Below are 18,279 nucleotides of genomic sequence, written 5' to 3'. Positions count from 1 at the left end.
TTTATATAATTTTTTTAACATAAGCTATGTTGATCAGTATATTAAAAAGAATCATTCTGCCATATGCAGATTAGTTAAGCATTTATTAGAAAGCTGTAGTTTGTTTTTTTTCCAGAAAGTTGTAGTTGTTTTAAGTGTCTTTGTTTAAAAGTATTTACAGATAAACTGGAATGAACATGAGAAAAAGCAACACTATTAAAATGTATGAAATTGGTCTTCTGAAAAAAATGTGAAAGGAGTTGGGGCTGTTTTAGCTCTCTGGAAAAATGACTGAATAATAACTTAATAATGACGTTATTACTTGAACAGTTGCTTCAAGAAAAGTATTAACCATTTACTTTTCCATCTCTAGAGCAAATTTAGGAGAACTTATACTTAACTTTAGCCTACCAACAGCAAATACTGAAATCTACCTAACAAATACATTGCAGAATTAGTAATAGTGGAAATCATAAATAAATCAAAGCTCATTAGAGTGAAGTATACTTGATACCTGAGTTTTGTTTTAGTGGGGTGTTGATCATTACCTACATATATTCATATTCCTAGATTCCTGTTATTGAGGTGAAATGGAGCTAATTCCTCAAAATTTAGTCAATAAGGATTTTAGATTTTTAAGAATTATTTTTTATTGGATATTAGTGAATGATTTTAGTAATGAATTTAGTCTAAATTAGTGGTTTAAAGGGTTGAAGATACAAAGAAGTGATAATTACCCATGAAAGGAAAAGGAAAAGGCTGAAGTACCCAGTTACCAGGGCACCATGTATTTGCTATTTTAGTTTGGAAGGTTCTATATCATTAGTTACATATATTATACACATCTCCTGTGTCATGGGATTATTTCTTATGAAAGATTAATAAACAGTAATAACCAGAACAACAGAGCTCTATTCCTGGGATCATCAAGAAGTAGAATTACAGTAGTCATTTTTTTTTTTAACATTTGCTTATACAACAGAAACCCTTGTGCCTTGGATAGTAGAGATAGTCTTTGTTTGAAATGGTGATTGGATTGGATAACCTATTAAAATGCCTTCCAACTCACTAAGTAATTTATGGATTGGTGTTTTCTGTATTGAATTTAATAATGGAAATTTTAGGGTGTGAATTCAGAGCAGCTGAGTCTCTGATAAGCTGTTTTAACCCCTCTGGGGTTTATTTCTCCTATAGTTTAATGTCAGACTTAGTTGATTTCTGTCATCCCTTCTAGTTTTAAATTTTACAGTTTATCACATTTAAAGAGATAAATATCTCTCACTTTTGAAAGGTAGTGCCAGTCTATTTAGGTCTATGGCATGTTTGGATTTTAATGTTAGATCTAGTTCAAATTAAGGTTTTCATATTATTAAAACTGGTGACTATTTCTCCAACAGAACTTAGTATATCTGGGATATAACCAGTTTTTACTAACTCTAAGTAAGGAAATTTGATCTTGATTTCTATTAGAACATTTTAATTACAAATTTGTTTCATTATATGATTTCTAGGGAACTGGGAGAGGGTAGTTGAAATAAAAGTACCTTACAGACTTGAAAATATTCTCAGCTGAATGTGAAAGGATATTAAGTTTTTCAACTTTTAATTATCATTCCCTTAAAGATGTACACACTTCAGAATTTAAAATAAAGAAAGCAGTTGAAGTTACATGGTTTTATTTGGTTTAATGCCGGACATTAGAACAATGTTGGATAGTCAGTTTTCTCATTTTGTAGATAACTAAGGCTCAGAGATATTAATTAATTTGCTAGGACGTTCCTGATACTGTGTGGCAAATAGAACCAGAATTTCAAATGCAGAGTTAAGAATTTAAAATTCAGTTGTGTTTCATTCAAAAAATGTTTTTTTCCTATGATTCTCAAACTTCCAGTTGAGTTTGAGAATAATTTGAGTGGCTTTTAAAAAACCACAAATGCCTAATGTACAGCATGGTGACTATAGTTAATAATACTGTATTGTATACTTGAAATTTGCTAATAGAATAGATCTCAAGTAACCACAGAAATGTAACCAAAACAAGTGATGGATATATTAGTTTGTGGTAATCATTTCACAATGAATACATATATCAGAACATCACACCGTACACCTGAAATATATACAGATTTTTTTTGTTTAATAAATAAAAACAATTGAATAAAAAAGGTAAAACTGAAAAAAAAAAAAAACCCGACAGATACCCACTGATGATCAGTAGATCATCTTGTGGAGTGGCCCAGCTATGTTTTAAAAGCTCCATTCTTGTGATTAGAGTAGCACTTTACATCAGCACTTCTCAAACTTCAGAATACATACAAATCACCTAAGGATCTTGTGAAAATGCAGATTCTAGTTCAGTAGGTCTAGGACAGGGCCTGAGTTTTTGGATTTTTAATGAGCTCTCAGGTGAAATCCCTGATGTAGGTCCCTTGCATCCATACTGTGAGTAGCAGTGATCTACACTACGTGCTATTGGATTTATGATGTGAAATTTTGGACTACAATTCTTGTGAACGCTGTGACTCATTCACATTTTGTGAATTCTAATTTTGGTACATTATTACATACCTTGTTTATTTAAAGAGCTTTCCTTTGAATGTAGGAGTAGCACATTATAAAATATTTACTTAAGCTTTAAATTGTCCGGCTATGGAACTTTAATCATATTCTGTTCATTGATTTGGAAATAGCAGAGTCCAGGTAGAGTCCTGTTTAGACGTGATCTTGCCAAGTTTCGTCTTATATGTGTTTTGTTTGGTTTCAACAGTTCCATGAAAAGTTTATACAAGAACTCCCCCGATCACATCCATTTATTTTTAGTCCATTCCTGCAAGAAAGCAAATATATTAATTCCAATTTTTAATCCTAGCTTTTTAATATTTTAAGAGCAATGTCAGTAAACCGATATTCAAAATGTGTAGTATGTAGAGGAGGAAAAGGATTTTCACAGTTAAATGTCTACCCTTTCCAGGTTCCCAAGCACCACCATTGCCATCTGTTATGTCTCCTAGCAGGGTTGCAGCTAGTCGACTGGCTCAACAAGGAAGTGATTTAATTGTTCCTGCAGGTATTCACTGCACTGATTGGATAAAGCCCTTCTTGCTACTTCTGAAACTAAACTAATTCACTCAGTTTCATAATCCCTCGCTTTATATTCTTAGGTGTGTGTAATTCTGGCTTTTTTTGGTGGCTGCTGCTTTCTTTTTTAACAAGAACGGAAATAATCTCTCTAGACATACCTATTTTTCTGGCTTTTCAGTGTTATTAACTATGTATCTTAAACCTGAAATTTAATTCACTTTAAGATTAAAAAACATTGTAAAATTGGATTCATTTTATTTTATTTTATTTTAAAGATTTTATTTATTTGATAGAGACACAGCGAGAGAGGGAACACAGCAGAGGGAGTGGGAGAGGGAGAAGCAGGCTTCCCGCGGAGCAGGGAGCCTGATGCGGGGCTCGATCCCAGGACCCTGGGATCATGACCTGAGCTGAAGGCAGACGCTTAATGACTAAGCCACCCAGGCGCCCCAAATTGGATTCATTTTAAATCATGCTTTCTTAACTCTGGAAAATGTAGATTTACTTATTTGATCCTCTCAGCTTTGCAGGTCTGCTCTCTGTTTTCAGTTAAACAAAAAAGGAGCCTTCAGCAATTGGGTTGTTCATTATTTGGAATGGGTCAAGTGGAAAATGTTGTATCTTCCTATTTTCAACCACAGCTTACAGATAGCTTGCAGATTGCAACAAAATGATATGTAATTTACCAGTTTACCCAATGAAAAATACTTGGAGAAAATGCATTTCTTTGCATTGAATTTGCTCTATACTTTAATATTGCTGGACTATAAAAACAGGAAAAAGTTGAACTACATATTTCTTTTAACATGTGAAATGTTAACATTCTGTATTTTGTTTCTTTGAGAATTTTGTAAATCTTAAATGTATTTGATTTTATATACCGTTCTTGATCTTAGGTTATGGTAAAGTTGTGGCAAAGGCTGGTCTGACTGTAGGAGTAAGTGAGAAAAGAAATTTTTGCTCTGGCTTTAAAAACCATTTTTTAGAACTTTTACTCTTCTCCTTATTTCATTGTTCTTTTTAAATTATTACAAAGTTTTTACTCTGAGTCATTAGTATCATAAGCATTTAACTATTTCTTCTATGAAAAATATTTTACTATAGAAACTCTATACTGGTAGAGTTGCTTTTATGTCATAATTTCTTAATAGTCGCAACAATACATTGTCAGCGCCCTATACTGCCTTTATTAATTATGGCTTTTTGCAGGAGGGTGGGTGGTCTCTTGAGAAAAAAAGGAGGTACAATGTAGGTCTTGTTTTAGCCTAGCCTTTCATACTGGTGGTAAGATATTTTTAATGACTATTTGAAATTTGAATTATATTTTTAAATCCTCCAAAATTATAGTAACCTCTGTTGTTACTCTGTTCTACATCGTATGATGAAAGGAGATCACTGTGAAGAGTATGTAACCTTTCCAGATTTTTACTGACACAGTTTTTTTTAGGGTCATTAGGTTATAAGATTAATTGTGGGAATTTTGTTTTCTAGAAGTAAAGAGCTTATTTAGAAAAGAAGGCTGGTTGCAGCATTTTTTTTTTAAGACGATAGACAAACCACAAAGCATTTGTGTTTAGTTGGCAGAAATATTTTTTAAGTGTTTGGAAATTGTCCTCAATTATTCCAGAAAGTTCTAGTCCTTTACTTTGTGGAAACCATTTTATTTTTAAATGCATAAGTAGTTTAATTTGAATAGCATCAATGGTTTGGTTTTTTTTTTTCCGTCTACTTGTCTTTATCTAGTTTGTGTTTTATCTTCTGTTATGATCATGCAGGTGGCCAGAGAACACAGACCAAAAGTGGACCAGTTATTCTCGCAGATGAAATAAAAAATCCTGCAATGGAAAAGTTAGAGCTTGTTAGAAAATGGAGTCTAAACACCTACAAGGTTTGTATTTTTTTAATGTTTCTACCCTAACTAGCTCTAAGAATTTTCATTTGTATGTTATTCAAATTATTATTTGCAATTATATGAATATATAGGAAAGAATAATGCCTCTAACTATAAAAATACAATTAGAAAATGAAGTACTCTGTTTTATTGGTCTTTGCATAAATGTAGTCTAAAAAGTCAGCAGCAAAAGAGTAAAAAAGCTACAGAAATGCTTAATTGATAGTACATAATTGAAGAAGAAATATATTACCTTGGAATATGTTTGCCTGTAAAACTGCTATAGACATATCTCTCGCTACCTCCTCTTTTTGATACCTTATAGTAACTGAATGTCAAAGAGGTGTAGTCATTTTTCAGAGTTAGAATTCTCTGATCTTACTGTAATAAGCATTAACTGTATAGACAGCACCACATTGCAAATGAGTTGGACTTCAGAAATGTATTGTTGTTGTTAGTTGCGTTGCCTCAGAGTAATTGGTGGCTATTTTTTTGTATGGCCTCTGTAAAAAAATAAGCAAATTATTTAATCTGTAGTGTATTTGATATATTACAAATAGCTCAAACCACAAATCCATGGTACCTTTGAATCCTAACAGGACAAAACAGTAGAATTTAAAGAATAGTTAGGGGCACCTGGGTGACCCAGTCAGTTAAGTGGCTGACTTCTGATTTCAGCTCAGGTCATGATCTTGGGGTGGTGAGATCAAACCCCACATTGGGCTCTGCACTCATTGCGCAGCCTGAGATTCTCTCTCTCCTTTTCCCTCTGCCCTTCCCCCTGTTCACGCTCATGCTCTCTTTCTCTCTCTCAAATAAATAATCTTTAAAAAAAATAGTTTAAAGAACAGTTGAGTGGATGAAAACCCTAGTTAGTCAAGTCAGAGCATTTGCCGTAACACTCTCTATATTTGTGAATTGTTTGTGGATGTAGTGGTTTGTAAGTCAGGAATTGTCTGTATTTTGATACAGAGGACATGTCTCTTATGTGTCTTCTCAAGAGTAATACAGAAGTGAATTTATACTTTCAGGTAATACTTGCAGAATACTTTCAGAAATCATCTATGAAAGTACAGGTTTTCTTAAGATGATGAAAGTGCCCCTGAAACATGTTCATGAATCTTTCCAAAAATTATTTTCCTCATGCCAATGTAGCCCTGATAAATGCCAATGGTAGTCATCAAAACCTGATGCCAGCGTCAACTGTTCTCATTCAGGACATTGTATTTAATTATTGCTCCTTTTGTTATCAAGTATGTGGGTTCTCATTCCATGTATTGTTTCTCCCTTTGTATTCCCTCATATCACAACAGTTCACCCAGCTATCCAGACTTCTACCTCATCTTCTCATTGATGCCACATACCTCTTATCATTAAATGGACTCTGCCTCCTTAATATTGTTTGACTTTATCCCTTTTTCTCCATTCCAGCTTTCCCAGCCATAGTCCATATTCTTTGTTACTCTCACATTACTGAATTAGCTTCTTGACAGAATCTCTTAGACTGCATATTCTACGCTGCCTAATGTGGTTCACTTTTACTGAAATTGATCGGTTGATCCCCATTGTCTTTAGAATGGCGTGGATCTGACCCATCTACCTTGCCAACGTTAACCCGTTGTTCCTCTCTCCCACCAGTGGATCCAGTGATCCATACCAAATTATCCAGAGATTTCCGAAACAACTATGCTTTCTCACACGTCTATAACTTTGTTCATGAGACTATATTTGCCTACTGCTTGGAATTCCTCTTTTTGCTCCCTTTCATTTCACTTATTTGTCTTTCATACCAAACTGAGCTTTATTCATTTATTTATTAAATTTATTTATTCAACCATTCCTTTGTTCATTTATTCATGAAATTTGCCTCTAACTAGTAACATTCTGTGATCACACATTGAAACCTAAAGAATACAGGCCTTAGCCGTGCCTGTTTGGCTCAGTTGGTAAAGCATGTGACTCTTGATCTTGGGGCTGTGAGTTGGAGCCCCACGTTGGCTGTAGAGATTACTTTAAAAAAAAAATAAGGACACCTAGGTGGCTCAGTTGGTTAAGTGTCTGCCTTTGGCTCAGGTCAGGGTTATGGATTGAGCCCCACGTCAGGGAGTCTGCTTCTCCCTCCCCTTCTGCCCCCTCCCCTGCTCATTTTCTTTCTCTCTCTCTCTCTCAAATAAAATCTTTTTAAAAAATAATTAATAAAAATAATTACCACCTAAAAAAAAATACAGGTCTTAGTTCTGAACCAAGTCTTAGTAATTACAAATTATAAAATTTAAGATTTTGTTCATTTGAGCCTTCTTCTCTTGTGTCCTTTAGTTCATGTTTCCCTTGTTCCCTCTTTTTTTCCTATATACTTATTATCTGTTCCCCAATTTTTTCTTTTACCTCTATAATAATCTGAGTTGAATCATTATTAAGAGTCCATATTTATCTCTTATATTAACATACCACATTCAGCCTTTTTAAAGTTTATGTTAGTGAAATTGACCAGGCTTTAAAATGTTGCACAGATGGCATAATACTACATGAAGGAGTTATCATTCTCCTCAGAATGATTATTTTTAACTGAAAATTTTTTTCATCAGAACTTAATTGGGATATTACAACCTAAATCAGAAGAGAGGAACTATTGATCTTGGGGTTGTAAGTTCAAGCCCTGTGCTGGACCCAGAGCTTACTTTAAAAAAAAAAAAAATTAGGCATACATGGGTGACTCAGCGGCCTGCTCTTAATTTTGACTCCAGTTATGATCGTGGGGTCCTGGGATTAGGCCTCACATTGGGCTCCCCACTCAGTGGGGAGTCTGCTTGAGGATTCTTTCTCTCCTCTCCCTCTGCCTCTCCTCCCTCTTGCGTGCAGTCTCTCTCCCTCTTTCTCTCTCAAATAAATAAATCTTTAAAAGAAATTTGTCTGGGTTGGCATATGCTTCTCCATCTAAACAAGCTCAGAGTGTAATGACTTTATTGGATTTTCTTGACTCTGTTCTTATGGCTTTTTTACCTTTTCATTGCAAATTATGAGCTATATAGGACATTCATTGTCATTTGGATAATCCTTCAAGTATAGATTTTGATTTGGTTGATTTAGGTCTGTACTTATTATCCATTTTACTGTTGAGCAACTTGTTCTGGCTACAACTTTGATCTTTTTCTTGGACTTCAGCTCCTGCATTGTTTTTGGCCTTTAATCTCTCTTCTGTTTCTGTTCTCTAACAAATACTAAATAATTTTGGGGAAGATTGATGAGCATGTTTCAGGTACTTTTATCATCTTAAAAAAACCTGTACTTTTGTAGATAATTTCAGATCATATTTTAGAAGTATTAACTGAAAGAATAAATTCACTTCTGTATTACTCTTGAGAAGAGATAAGGTGTCTGTATAAAAGTATAAACAATTCCTGACTTACAAACCGCTACACCCACAAACAATTCACAAATATAGAGAGTGGTATGGCCAGTGCTCTGACTTGAACAGCTAGGGTTTTCATCCACTTAACTGTTCTTTAAATTCTACTGTCTTGTCCCTGTTAAGATTCAGAGGTACTAAGTGGATTTGTGGCTTGAGCTATTTGTAATACATCAGTCACTTAAAGGCTTTTCCTCACAGAGACTATTTAGCACTTCTTTATTGGTTGTTTATTTTGGCTCAAAAAACAGGCTGGTAAAGCCATAATAAAGTATTTGCTTTAAAAAAAAAAAAAACAGCCTGGTGATTTAAACCAAATATATAATGGGAACAATTTTAAGTTTAGGCTCTGATATATAAGTAAGTATTCTTAAATATTATTTTAATCTACCTGATTTTATTCATAAATTTTGAATCCAAAATTTATTTATTTTCTTATTTATTCTTATCCACAGGAATTCTCAGCCCCAAAATAAAATAAATTTAAAAAAAATTTTTTTAAGATTTTTATTTTTTATTTATTTGACAGAGGAGAAACAGACAGAGCACAAGCAGGGAAGGCAGAAGAGGGAGAGGGAGAAGCAGGCTCTCCACTGAGCAGGGAGCCTGATGCAGGGCTCGATCCCAGGACCTTGGGATCATGACCTGAGCAGAAGACAGATGCTTAACCAACTGAGCCACCCAGGCGCCCCTTAAAATTTTTTTTATAAAGAATAGAGTAGGGGCACCTGGCTGGCTCGGTCAGTGGAACATGCAACTCTTGATCTCTGGGTTGTAAGTTTGAATGCCACGTTGGGTGTAGGGACTACTTAAAAATAAAAAAATAAATCTTACAAAAAAAGAATAGAGTACTTTTAGAAGTCCATCTTCTTATTATTATTTTATTTAAGAATAATCTCTGTTTCATCATTCAGAGCTATTTGGCATGTTTCCAAACAAATACTTTCTTTGAATGTTTACGAATTTGTCATCAGTATTTACACCTTATCAAATTAATCTTTGTTGCCTATAAGCCAATATCTTTCAAACTTTCATTCCTGTTTTTCTTAACCATATTGTCTTATTCATTTACTGATTAATCTATTCCCCTTGTTCAGTTTCTAGTATTTTCTTTTATGCTCCCTTCTTTCCTATCCTTCACCCTTAATAACTCTTTAGTATCTATCAGCTTTTGCCATGAAATTATTCTTTTCCTTGTACTTAAGTGTTTTTATTCACTTTTTGATATTCCCAGAAAAAGTTCTTGGTGCTGTATAAATACTGAGAGTGCACAGTGACATCTTATAAATTCAGACCTGTATGATGGTGATTCATAGTATGTTTTTATACAGTGTTTATCACTTTATTATATCCACCCTCCCCGCAAGTAGGAGATCTACATAGAGCAATAGTTTACTTTTGCTTTAACCTTGCTCCATTTGTCTTATCTTCAAAATGGAGTCTTAATTTATAAGTATGGAATACTGAATAGGACTGTCAGGTCATTATAAGTCATCTGCATTTTCAGCAAAGTAGGCTATCTGGAGTGCTCTCACTTTCAGATTACTTAGATTGTCCTTAAGAGTGCACATTATCTATATTGAATACAAGGTGGGAAAGGTCCGTTTCAAAACTTGTTTCCAGTGTCCAAATTTTCACATGCTTCATAATCAATATTGCCTTATGCTTCTTAGTGCCTTGGCTTCCTAGAAACAAAAAACATTTCCTCATTAAACCTTTGACCCTGCTGTCTGCTTGTAACCATTATTTCTGGGGGAAAAAAATGGCCACTTAGACAACAGTAGGCATTTCTTTCATTTTGCCCAGTCTGCCAAGCTTCTTCAGTGAATTCTAGCTTCTTGACTTTCAACAGACTATTTTATCTGGGTTGCTATGGAAGGTACCATATGCTTTGGCTTTTAAATGGAATAAATCTCTGATAATATTGCTTAGGGAAAATCCTGGTGTGGATGAAAAGTAGTATATCTCCTTTATCTTGTTACCATTTCAGATATTATTTTTGCTGATGTTTCCCTTGTTAAAATGACAGAGTCTTCAGTTAAGCTTTTCTCTTGAAGTGATTTTCATCTTCTAAGAGTGTATGTGTTCATATGTTTTCCTATAGAAATAGTTTTATCTCTCTTCCGTGAGTTTAGCCTCTCACCTTTCCTATCATTTTCAATATAGTTAATTTCTCTGCCTTTTAAAAAAAGAACTCCTTTTTTTTAAATGTTTATTCATGAGGATCCTTAATTGATGAGAATAGAGAATATATAGGGAATTCATTTCAGTTTTAAATAGAAAAACATGAGTAGTATATAATATACTAATTAGAAGGATAAATATAGATTTATATGTATTGACAAGGAAAAATCTCAAGGTATTTGGTCATAGGAAATAGAGGATGTTATGTATAGCATAGCACAGTCTCATTTTACTTGAAAAATATTATATATGTGAGTATAGAGGTTTAAGGAAGAGTCTAGACTATGCATCAAACTGTTAATAGTAGTTTTCTATTATTTAGTGGGATTAAAAGAAGGAAGAGGAAATTCACCTTTTATCTCATTCATTATTATTTTTTTTTTAAGATTTTATTTTTATTTGAGAGGGGAGAGAGCACGAGAGGGAAGAGGGTCAGAGGGAGACGCAGACTCCCTGCTGAGCAGGGAGCCCGATGTGGGACTCGATCCCGGGACTCCAGGATCATGACCTGAGCTGAAGGCAGTCGCTCAACCAACTGAGCCACCCAGGCGCCCTCATTCATTATTTTAATTGTTAGAATAGATACCAATTCTGTAACCAAAACTGTGAAAGACAAGATAAAAGAGCAAGTTTGCAAATTTAAAAAATTGCAGTATTTATTACTTTTTTAGAATATTTTTGTTGACTTTAAATGATGAAGAGTATATTAATGCCCTATATAGTTACTCTCAAAATATACTATTGAGTGGTGAAGTTGCTTATAATTCTTTGTTGCTAAAAAAAATTTCCTGTATCATTATTTCTGGGGCAGGACAGAATAACAGAATTTAATACTATTCTTTCTGGACAGAAGTAAAAGCATTCAGGAATCTCTCATCTCTACCCCTCTCTCTTCTTTCCTCCTTCCCTTCCTCTCTCCCCACCCTTCCCCATCCTCCTCTTATCTCTTTCTCCTTCCTTTCTTCCCTTCATTCCTCCTACTCACACACATACACACAGCTATTTAAGAGGAAGATAGAAGGAAAAAAAGCGTTTGAAAACAACAGAAGAATAGAATTTTGATGTGCTTATTATTCCTATATTTAAACAGCCCACTCAGGTTCTTAAATCAATGCCAAGTATCTCAGTTGTTGTAAATAATCTACCGAAGTATGCTTGGCCTGAAATATGATTCTATGAGGGAGCTCATCTGGTAGTATATAAATTAGCTCTCTAAGTCTTAAAACTTCTCTGGTTAGTAGTAGCTATTAGAGATGTCTGGTAAGTTTATTTTGAATCTTGATGAACTTCTAAGTGGGCTGACAATTTTCAGTTTTTTAAGGGTAGCTTGTTTGAAGCCAAAAATGGTATATGTCAAATGCTGTAGTATTTGTACTTCGGATTGCTATATTATTCCTTTCTCTTTTGTTCTTTTTTTTCTTCCTAAACAAAGTGCATCTTTCCACTTTTAGTGCACTCGGCAAATTATCTCTGAGAAGCTAGGCCGTGGATCGAGAACTGTGGACCTTGAACTTGAAGCTCAGATTGATATATTAAGAGATAACAAGAAAAAATATGAAAATATTTTAAGACTGGCTCAGACATTGTCAACCCAGCTTTTCCAGATGGTGCACACCCAAAGGCAACTTGGAGATGCATTTGCTGACCTGAGTTTGAAGTCACTAGAACTACATGTAAGATTATTTTAAATAACTGTCGGAGAGTGTGGAGGAGGAGAATGGCAAATAGTATTCGAAGATGTAATTTGTTACATTTCTGATTTGCTTAACTCTTAATAAATTTGGAATTGGTGTTCTTTTAAAATATTTCATGTAATTAAAGGTAGAGCTGTGGGTCACTCAGGTAGTTCAGCAGGTTGAGCATATGACTCTTGCTTTTGGCTCAGGTCATGATCCCGATCAGAGTGCTGGGGTTGAGCTGGTGTTTGAGTGCTTTTAGCCAGGAGACTGCTTGTCCCTTTCCCTCCCCCACTGCTCCTCCCCCTGCTCATGCATGTACCGGTATGTGTGCTTGCGTGCACGCTCTCTCTCTCTCTCTAATAAATAAAATCTTTTTTAATAGAAGGTATAGTGGGACACCTGGGTGGCTCAGTAAATTAAGCGTCTGCCTTTGGCTCAGGTCATGATCCCAGGGTCCTGGGACCGAGTCCCACATTGGGCTCCTTGCTCAACAGGGAGCTTGCTTCTCCCTCTCTAATGCTCCCCCTGCTTGTATGTGCTCTCACTCTCTCTCTGTCTCTCATTCTGACAAATAAATAAAATCCTAAAAAAAATAAAATAAATGAATAAAAAAAAGTAGAGCTGAAAATCATATCTATGTGTAATTTATTTGTTTTATATATACAAACATACACATATTTGGTTTTGTTTTCATAGCCAAGGACATGTACAGACAGTGAGGCCAGGAGCAGGAGCTCTGGGTGGGGCTCGCCTGTGCATGTGCACAGGGAGGAGCTACACCAGACTTGTCTATGTTTCTCCATGATCTCTTGCTACCTCTTTAAGTGGAATCTTTAGAGAGAAAAATCCCCACAGTAAGGAAAGAGGTAGCCAGGGTATAGGGTCTGGGGAAGTGTTAACAGCAGTGTTATCAGTGATGCTGCACTCAGTAGACCCTGCTAATTATAATAGTTAATACAGATTGGGGATTTACTATATGCCAGGTAGTGTTCTAAGTGGTTTATGTATGTATTAGCTCATTTAATGCTCAGTCGTAGCTAGTAGGTACTTTTATTATCTTCTAGATGTCAAATCCTTTTTTTTTTTAACAGAACTGAGAGGTTAATCCTAAGTATTCAAGTCCGTTAGACCCAGTTTTAATTTTTAAGTTTGTTATTTGAGCATCTCTAACCCTTTGTAAGGATTTGATAGTTCATGAGTTTTATTCCAATGCAAACATTTACTTATTTTTTTAACAATACTTTTTTTAAAAGATTTTTTATTCATTTGAGAGAGAGAGAGTAGAGTGAATGAGAGAGAACATGAGTGGGTGGGGGCAGAGGAGAGGGAGAAGCAGGCTCCTCGCGGAGCAGGGAGCAGGACGCAGGGCTCGATCCCAGGACCCCAGGATCATGACCTGAGCCGAAGGCAGACGCTTAACCAACTGAGCCACCCAGGTACCCCCAGAATACAACTTTTTATCTTGGAACTGCCATGTGGGTCCATTGGAAATCAAAGACACAGTATGGGATCTTAATGATCTTAAAACATTTTGCTATTTCATCATCTTGGGAATTATTTCATCACTACTCATCTGTTATTTCCAACCATGTTAAAAATTACTAAAATGATAAGAAAATAAAAGAATTCTGGCATCGCCTTAAAAAATAATGTAATAGATAAATACTCTTTGTAGTCTTTTTTTAATGTTTTTGCAACATAGATGAAAATTTAGAATTTTTCATTTTTTGCTCATATAATGGCAAAGAGAAGACAATACCAAAGGAAGATATTTCACAGTTATTAGACAAAATCATAAGATGGCTGCAGAGAGACAGCAGTAGTGACTCAACAATGATGGCAAAATAGATAATACAAGTGAAATCCCTGTCTGAGTCTTCTGATGATGATATCCTAGATGAATTTTCTTAAATTCAAGAGTCAGTGAATTTTTAAGGACAGAAAGGAAATATGGTACTGTATTAGTCAAGTTCTGTAGACAAACAGAACCAACAGGATGTGTAAATATACAGAGGGATGTATTTTAAGAGACTGGTTCACAGGATTTTGGAGTCTTGGTATATGTAAAACCTGTGGGGTAGGCTGGCAGACTAAAGACTCAAGGAAGAGTTGCAGTTTGAATGCAAGGGCAGACTGTTAGCAGAATTCCTTTTTGCTCCAGGGCATTCAGTCTTTGTTCTGTTAAGGTCTTCAGTTGATTGGATGAGAGCCACTGCCACTGTGGAGGGCAGTCTACTCACACTCCACCAATTTAAATATTAATCTCATTCAAAAAAACACCTGCACTGAAATATCCAGAATAATGTTTGACCAAAATCTGGACATCATGGCCTAGCCAAGTTGGCATGTAAAATTAATCACCACAGGTATTTTTATCTAGTTAGTCATTCAATAGGCATGAGTCCATCATGCAACATTTTTCTTTTTTTTTAAGATTCTATTTATTCATTTATTAGCACGCATGCGTGCACACACACGCACGCACACAGGCACGCACAAGTGAGGGAAGGGGCAGAGGGAAAGGGACAAGCAGACTCCATGCTCAGCACAGGGCCTGACTCAGGGCTCGATCCCACCACTCTGAGATCATGACCTGAGCCGAAATGAAGAGTCAGACACTTAACCAACTGAGCCACCCAGGCGCCCCCATGCAACATTTTTTGACAAGAATTTGGACTATCCTATTTTGCTAAAAAGACATACTATATTCTTTTATGATGACTTATGCACCAAAATATACTTGATATAATTTGTTAGTGAACAAGTGCTAAAGGCAAATGTGTACGCAGAAGTGATTTGAAGAAAATAAATAATGTAAGAAATAGAAAATTTATTGGATTAAACATTTTAATCAGTGTTTATAAATATAAAAATAATGGTAAACTAGAACCTATTGGAGATTGTTTGAAATTTGGAATCAGTATTTACAGGATAGATGTTTTTGTATCAGGATTTTCCAAAGAAACAAAACCATAGGAGATATGTGCATAATACACACACACACACACACACACACACACACACACACACACACACACACTTATTTTAAGGAATTGACTCCCACAGTTGTGGGGCTTGGCAAGTCTGAAATATGAAGGGTAGGTCAGTAGTCTAGAAACCGAGGCCAGATTTCTAATGTTACAGTGTTAAGGCAGAATTCTTTTCCAAGAAACCTTAGTCTTTTTGGCTCTGAAGGTCTTCAACTGATTGAATGAAGTCCACCCATATTCTGGAGGATAATCTCTTTAAAGTCAACTTTAAATCATATCTATAATGTTTATCATTGCAGATGTTAATCACATCTACAAAATCTGTATCTTCATAGCAACATCTAGACAGTGTTTGACCAAACAGCTGTCCACTTTAGTCTAATCAAGTTGACACATAAAATTAACCATCACAGTCTACCCTTTGTCAGTTTAGCAGCACTTACTCACGTATCCTTAAACTATACTTAATCTCCAAATAAAGGCAGTAGCAAAGTCTTACGTTCACCTAACATGACATGACTATCCTGCATGCTATCAAAGACAGATTAGCCTTTTCCCCAGAAGAGTATGCAAAGTCCTTGAGTGACGTTCACTTTTTTCCTTGGTATCCTGTAAGTTGAATACTATGATATAAAGTTAATAATATATCTTATGTTGTATGCCAAGGGGATAAGAGAGGGAAGAAAACAAAGTTATTTGCTTTATACATATACACACATATTGATAACAAAATAAGGAAGGAATACTCGTAACAATTATAGTCTTCATTTCTACAGATGGTCACAAGGTCTTACTTAGCTTCTACTACCCATTCCATAGTGCACTGGCTTTCAGCTAGCACCTCAGCTTGTCAGTTCTTTGCCTCGTGGGGTGAACCAAACCTTCATTCCTGAAGCGTCCAGGCCATTAGTAGTCTTGGCTGAAATGGGTTGTTGTCGTTTTCCATTGCCATTAATCACAGAGCATGGTAGGAGTACTAGGAGATGTCCTAAGAGGTTGCCTATATTCTAGGCATATTCTTCTTTAGCAGTTCAGTTTCCTTTCCCTTGGTCATCAGGATCAGTCACATGCAAGCCAGCAAAGTAACTCTCTTCCTTGCCTGCTGATTTCTTTTTGAGAAAAAGTTGATAGTGTAGTGATGAAGAGCTGGTGTCCACTTCCTCCTGACATATTAACTGAGACTCATTGACAACACTTAGCACCAGGTATGGCACATAGTGGCACTGAATAAAGTATTATGGTTATGATAGCTGTTTTGGGATTGCGGCATTTAGGAGTTGGGGAAGAATTTAAAGATTAGCTCAGTTCTTTCATTTTCTAGAGAAACAACAGTATCGAGCAGTAGAAATGGCCAAGCTCCTGAAACTTTTTTGAATGTCTGTAATATTAGGAACTTTAAGCAAGTTGTCTCACTCATTACACTTCCTATCAAACTGTAAGAGAATTATCTTCATATTATTACTAAGAAATTGACACACAAAGAATTTAACAAAACAGATAAATCCAGTCAGTAGCAGAACAAGATAGAAACTCCAAAACTGTTTGAATCCCCAAATTTTACCATTTTATCACATGCCTCTGACTCCCAGTTCTGTTAAAGCATGGCACCTCACCTCATTAAATTGTTTTTTCTCAATTTAGAGAATTGAGTAACATTTACACAATTTAGAGTAACATCTACATCAAGATTAGAAAAGTTCACATAACCCATATTATTGTCAATTATCAATTAGTACCTGTGAGTATAATTTTTTATTGCTCTGTATTTAAATTAACCCACTTGCTATTAATTAGGTAATAATTTATAGTACTAAAACTGGGTGTTTTAGATCTAGTCAGATGTTTCTGTTATTTGGTCCTCATGTATAAGTTTAAGGGGAAATAGTGGTCATTTACATCTGGTAAATGTTGTAAATGATATAGGAGCTGCTAAAGAGAAAAAAAAATCAAATGTTTTGAAACTTTGTTCTCCCTCTGTATAAAGCAAGCAAATATTGAGGAATTGTATTGGCCTTCCCTGTTCAGTGTCAGATTAGAACCACAGCCCTGTTCTTAATGTATATACCCTTTGACTACTTTATATTTAGTTATTTAGTTTATTTGTAATTGTTAAAGCAGTTTATAATATATAAAATGTCCCTGTCCAACCGAAAATACTAAAATAACTTACCAACTAAATGAAGTTTATGAATCCTGTTTTACTTTTCAATGCCCCAAAAAGCATATTTAATTATTTATGTGTTTCTTATAATGCGTATACATATGTATATTCATTTCTTTCTAGTGTCCCAATTGTTTTATATTTTTTACTACTATGTCTCTTGTACCTTACCTAAAAAAAAAAGCTTTTCTATTCTAACCACTTAAGTTTAAATTACATGTTAAAATCTTAAGTTTTCTATTTTCTTCACAGAATTACAGATAGGGTTTATATTAATGAAACAGAACAGTGGCAGTTTACTCTTCCTGTCTGCTTTGAATTTAGGCCGGTTTTTTCATTGTAAATATAGTATTCCAAATTCTGCTATACAACTTTTCAATCTGCTGCTATTTCGTCTTACTATGATATAGGTTTTTTTGTTTTTAGTAAAAGTAGCCTTCTAGGTTGTATAGATCTCCCTTTGGCTAATTAGGACTTGTGGCATTTTCAGTGTTTATAATGTGAAATTGTGATAAGTGAACAGTGTTGGGGCGCCTAGGTGGCTCGGTTGAGCATCCAGCTCTTGATTTCGGCTCAGGTCATGATCTCAGGGTCCTGGGACGGAGCCCCAGGTCAGGTTCCATGCTCAGCAGGCAGCTTGAGATTCTCTCTCCCCTTCTCCCCTCTGCCCCTCACCTGACTTATGCACATGCGTGTGTTCTCTCTCAAATATAGAAATCTTTTTTATTTTTTTAAAGGTTTTATTTATTTATTTGAGAGAGATTGAGCAAGAGAGAGCATGAGTGGGGGGGGTGGCAAAGGGAGAGGCCGACTCCCTGCTGAGTAGGGAGCCCGATGCAGGGTTCGATTCCAGGACTCGGGATCATGACCCGGGCCAAAGGCAGATAGATGCTCAGCTGACTGAGCCA

General features: G+C 35.4%; 1 protein-coding gene across 9 annotated transcripts in view; it reads left to right on the top strand.

Annotated features, from left to right (window-relative positions):
• Positions 1-18,279, top strand: part of ARFIP1 (ARF interacting protein 1) — a 130,346-nt gene that overhangs the window by 69,710 nt on the left and 42,357 nt on the right. For 7 of the 9 annotated variants that reach the window (XM_028104327.2, XM_028104326.2, XM_028104329.2 and 4 more), the window contains 3 exons: positions 2,951-3,046; positions 4,836-4,948; positions 11,993-12,214. In XM_028104327.2, coding sequence (XP_027960128.1) covers positions 2,951-3,046; positions 4,836-4,948; positions 11,993-12,214 — 431 coding nt within the window. The remainder of the gene's footprint in view (positions 1-2,950; positions 3,047-4,835; positions 4,949-11,992; positions 12,215-18,279) is intronic. The other 2 variants (XM_028104334.2, XM_028104332.2) reach the window with 2 other exon arrangements.

The sequence above is a fragment of the Eumetopias jubatus genome, unplaced genomic scaffold (genome assembly GCF_037043125.1).
Source record: "Eumetopias jubatus isolate StellerSeaLion01/CBP00866 unplaced genomic scaffold, mEumJub1_p1.0 scaffold_2, whole genome shotgun sequence".
Lineage (NCBI taxonomy): Eukaryota > Metazoa > Chordata > Mammalia > Carnivora > Otariidae > Eumetopias > Eumetopias jubatus.
Note: the sequence above shows the minus strand (reverse complement) of the source record. Positions and strands in the feature narration are given on the sequence as shown.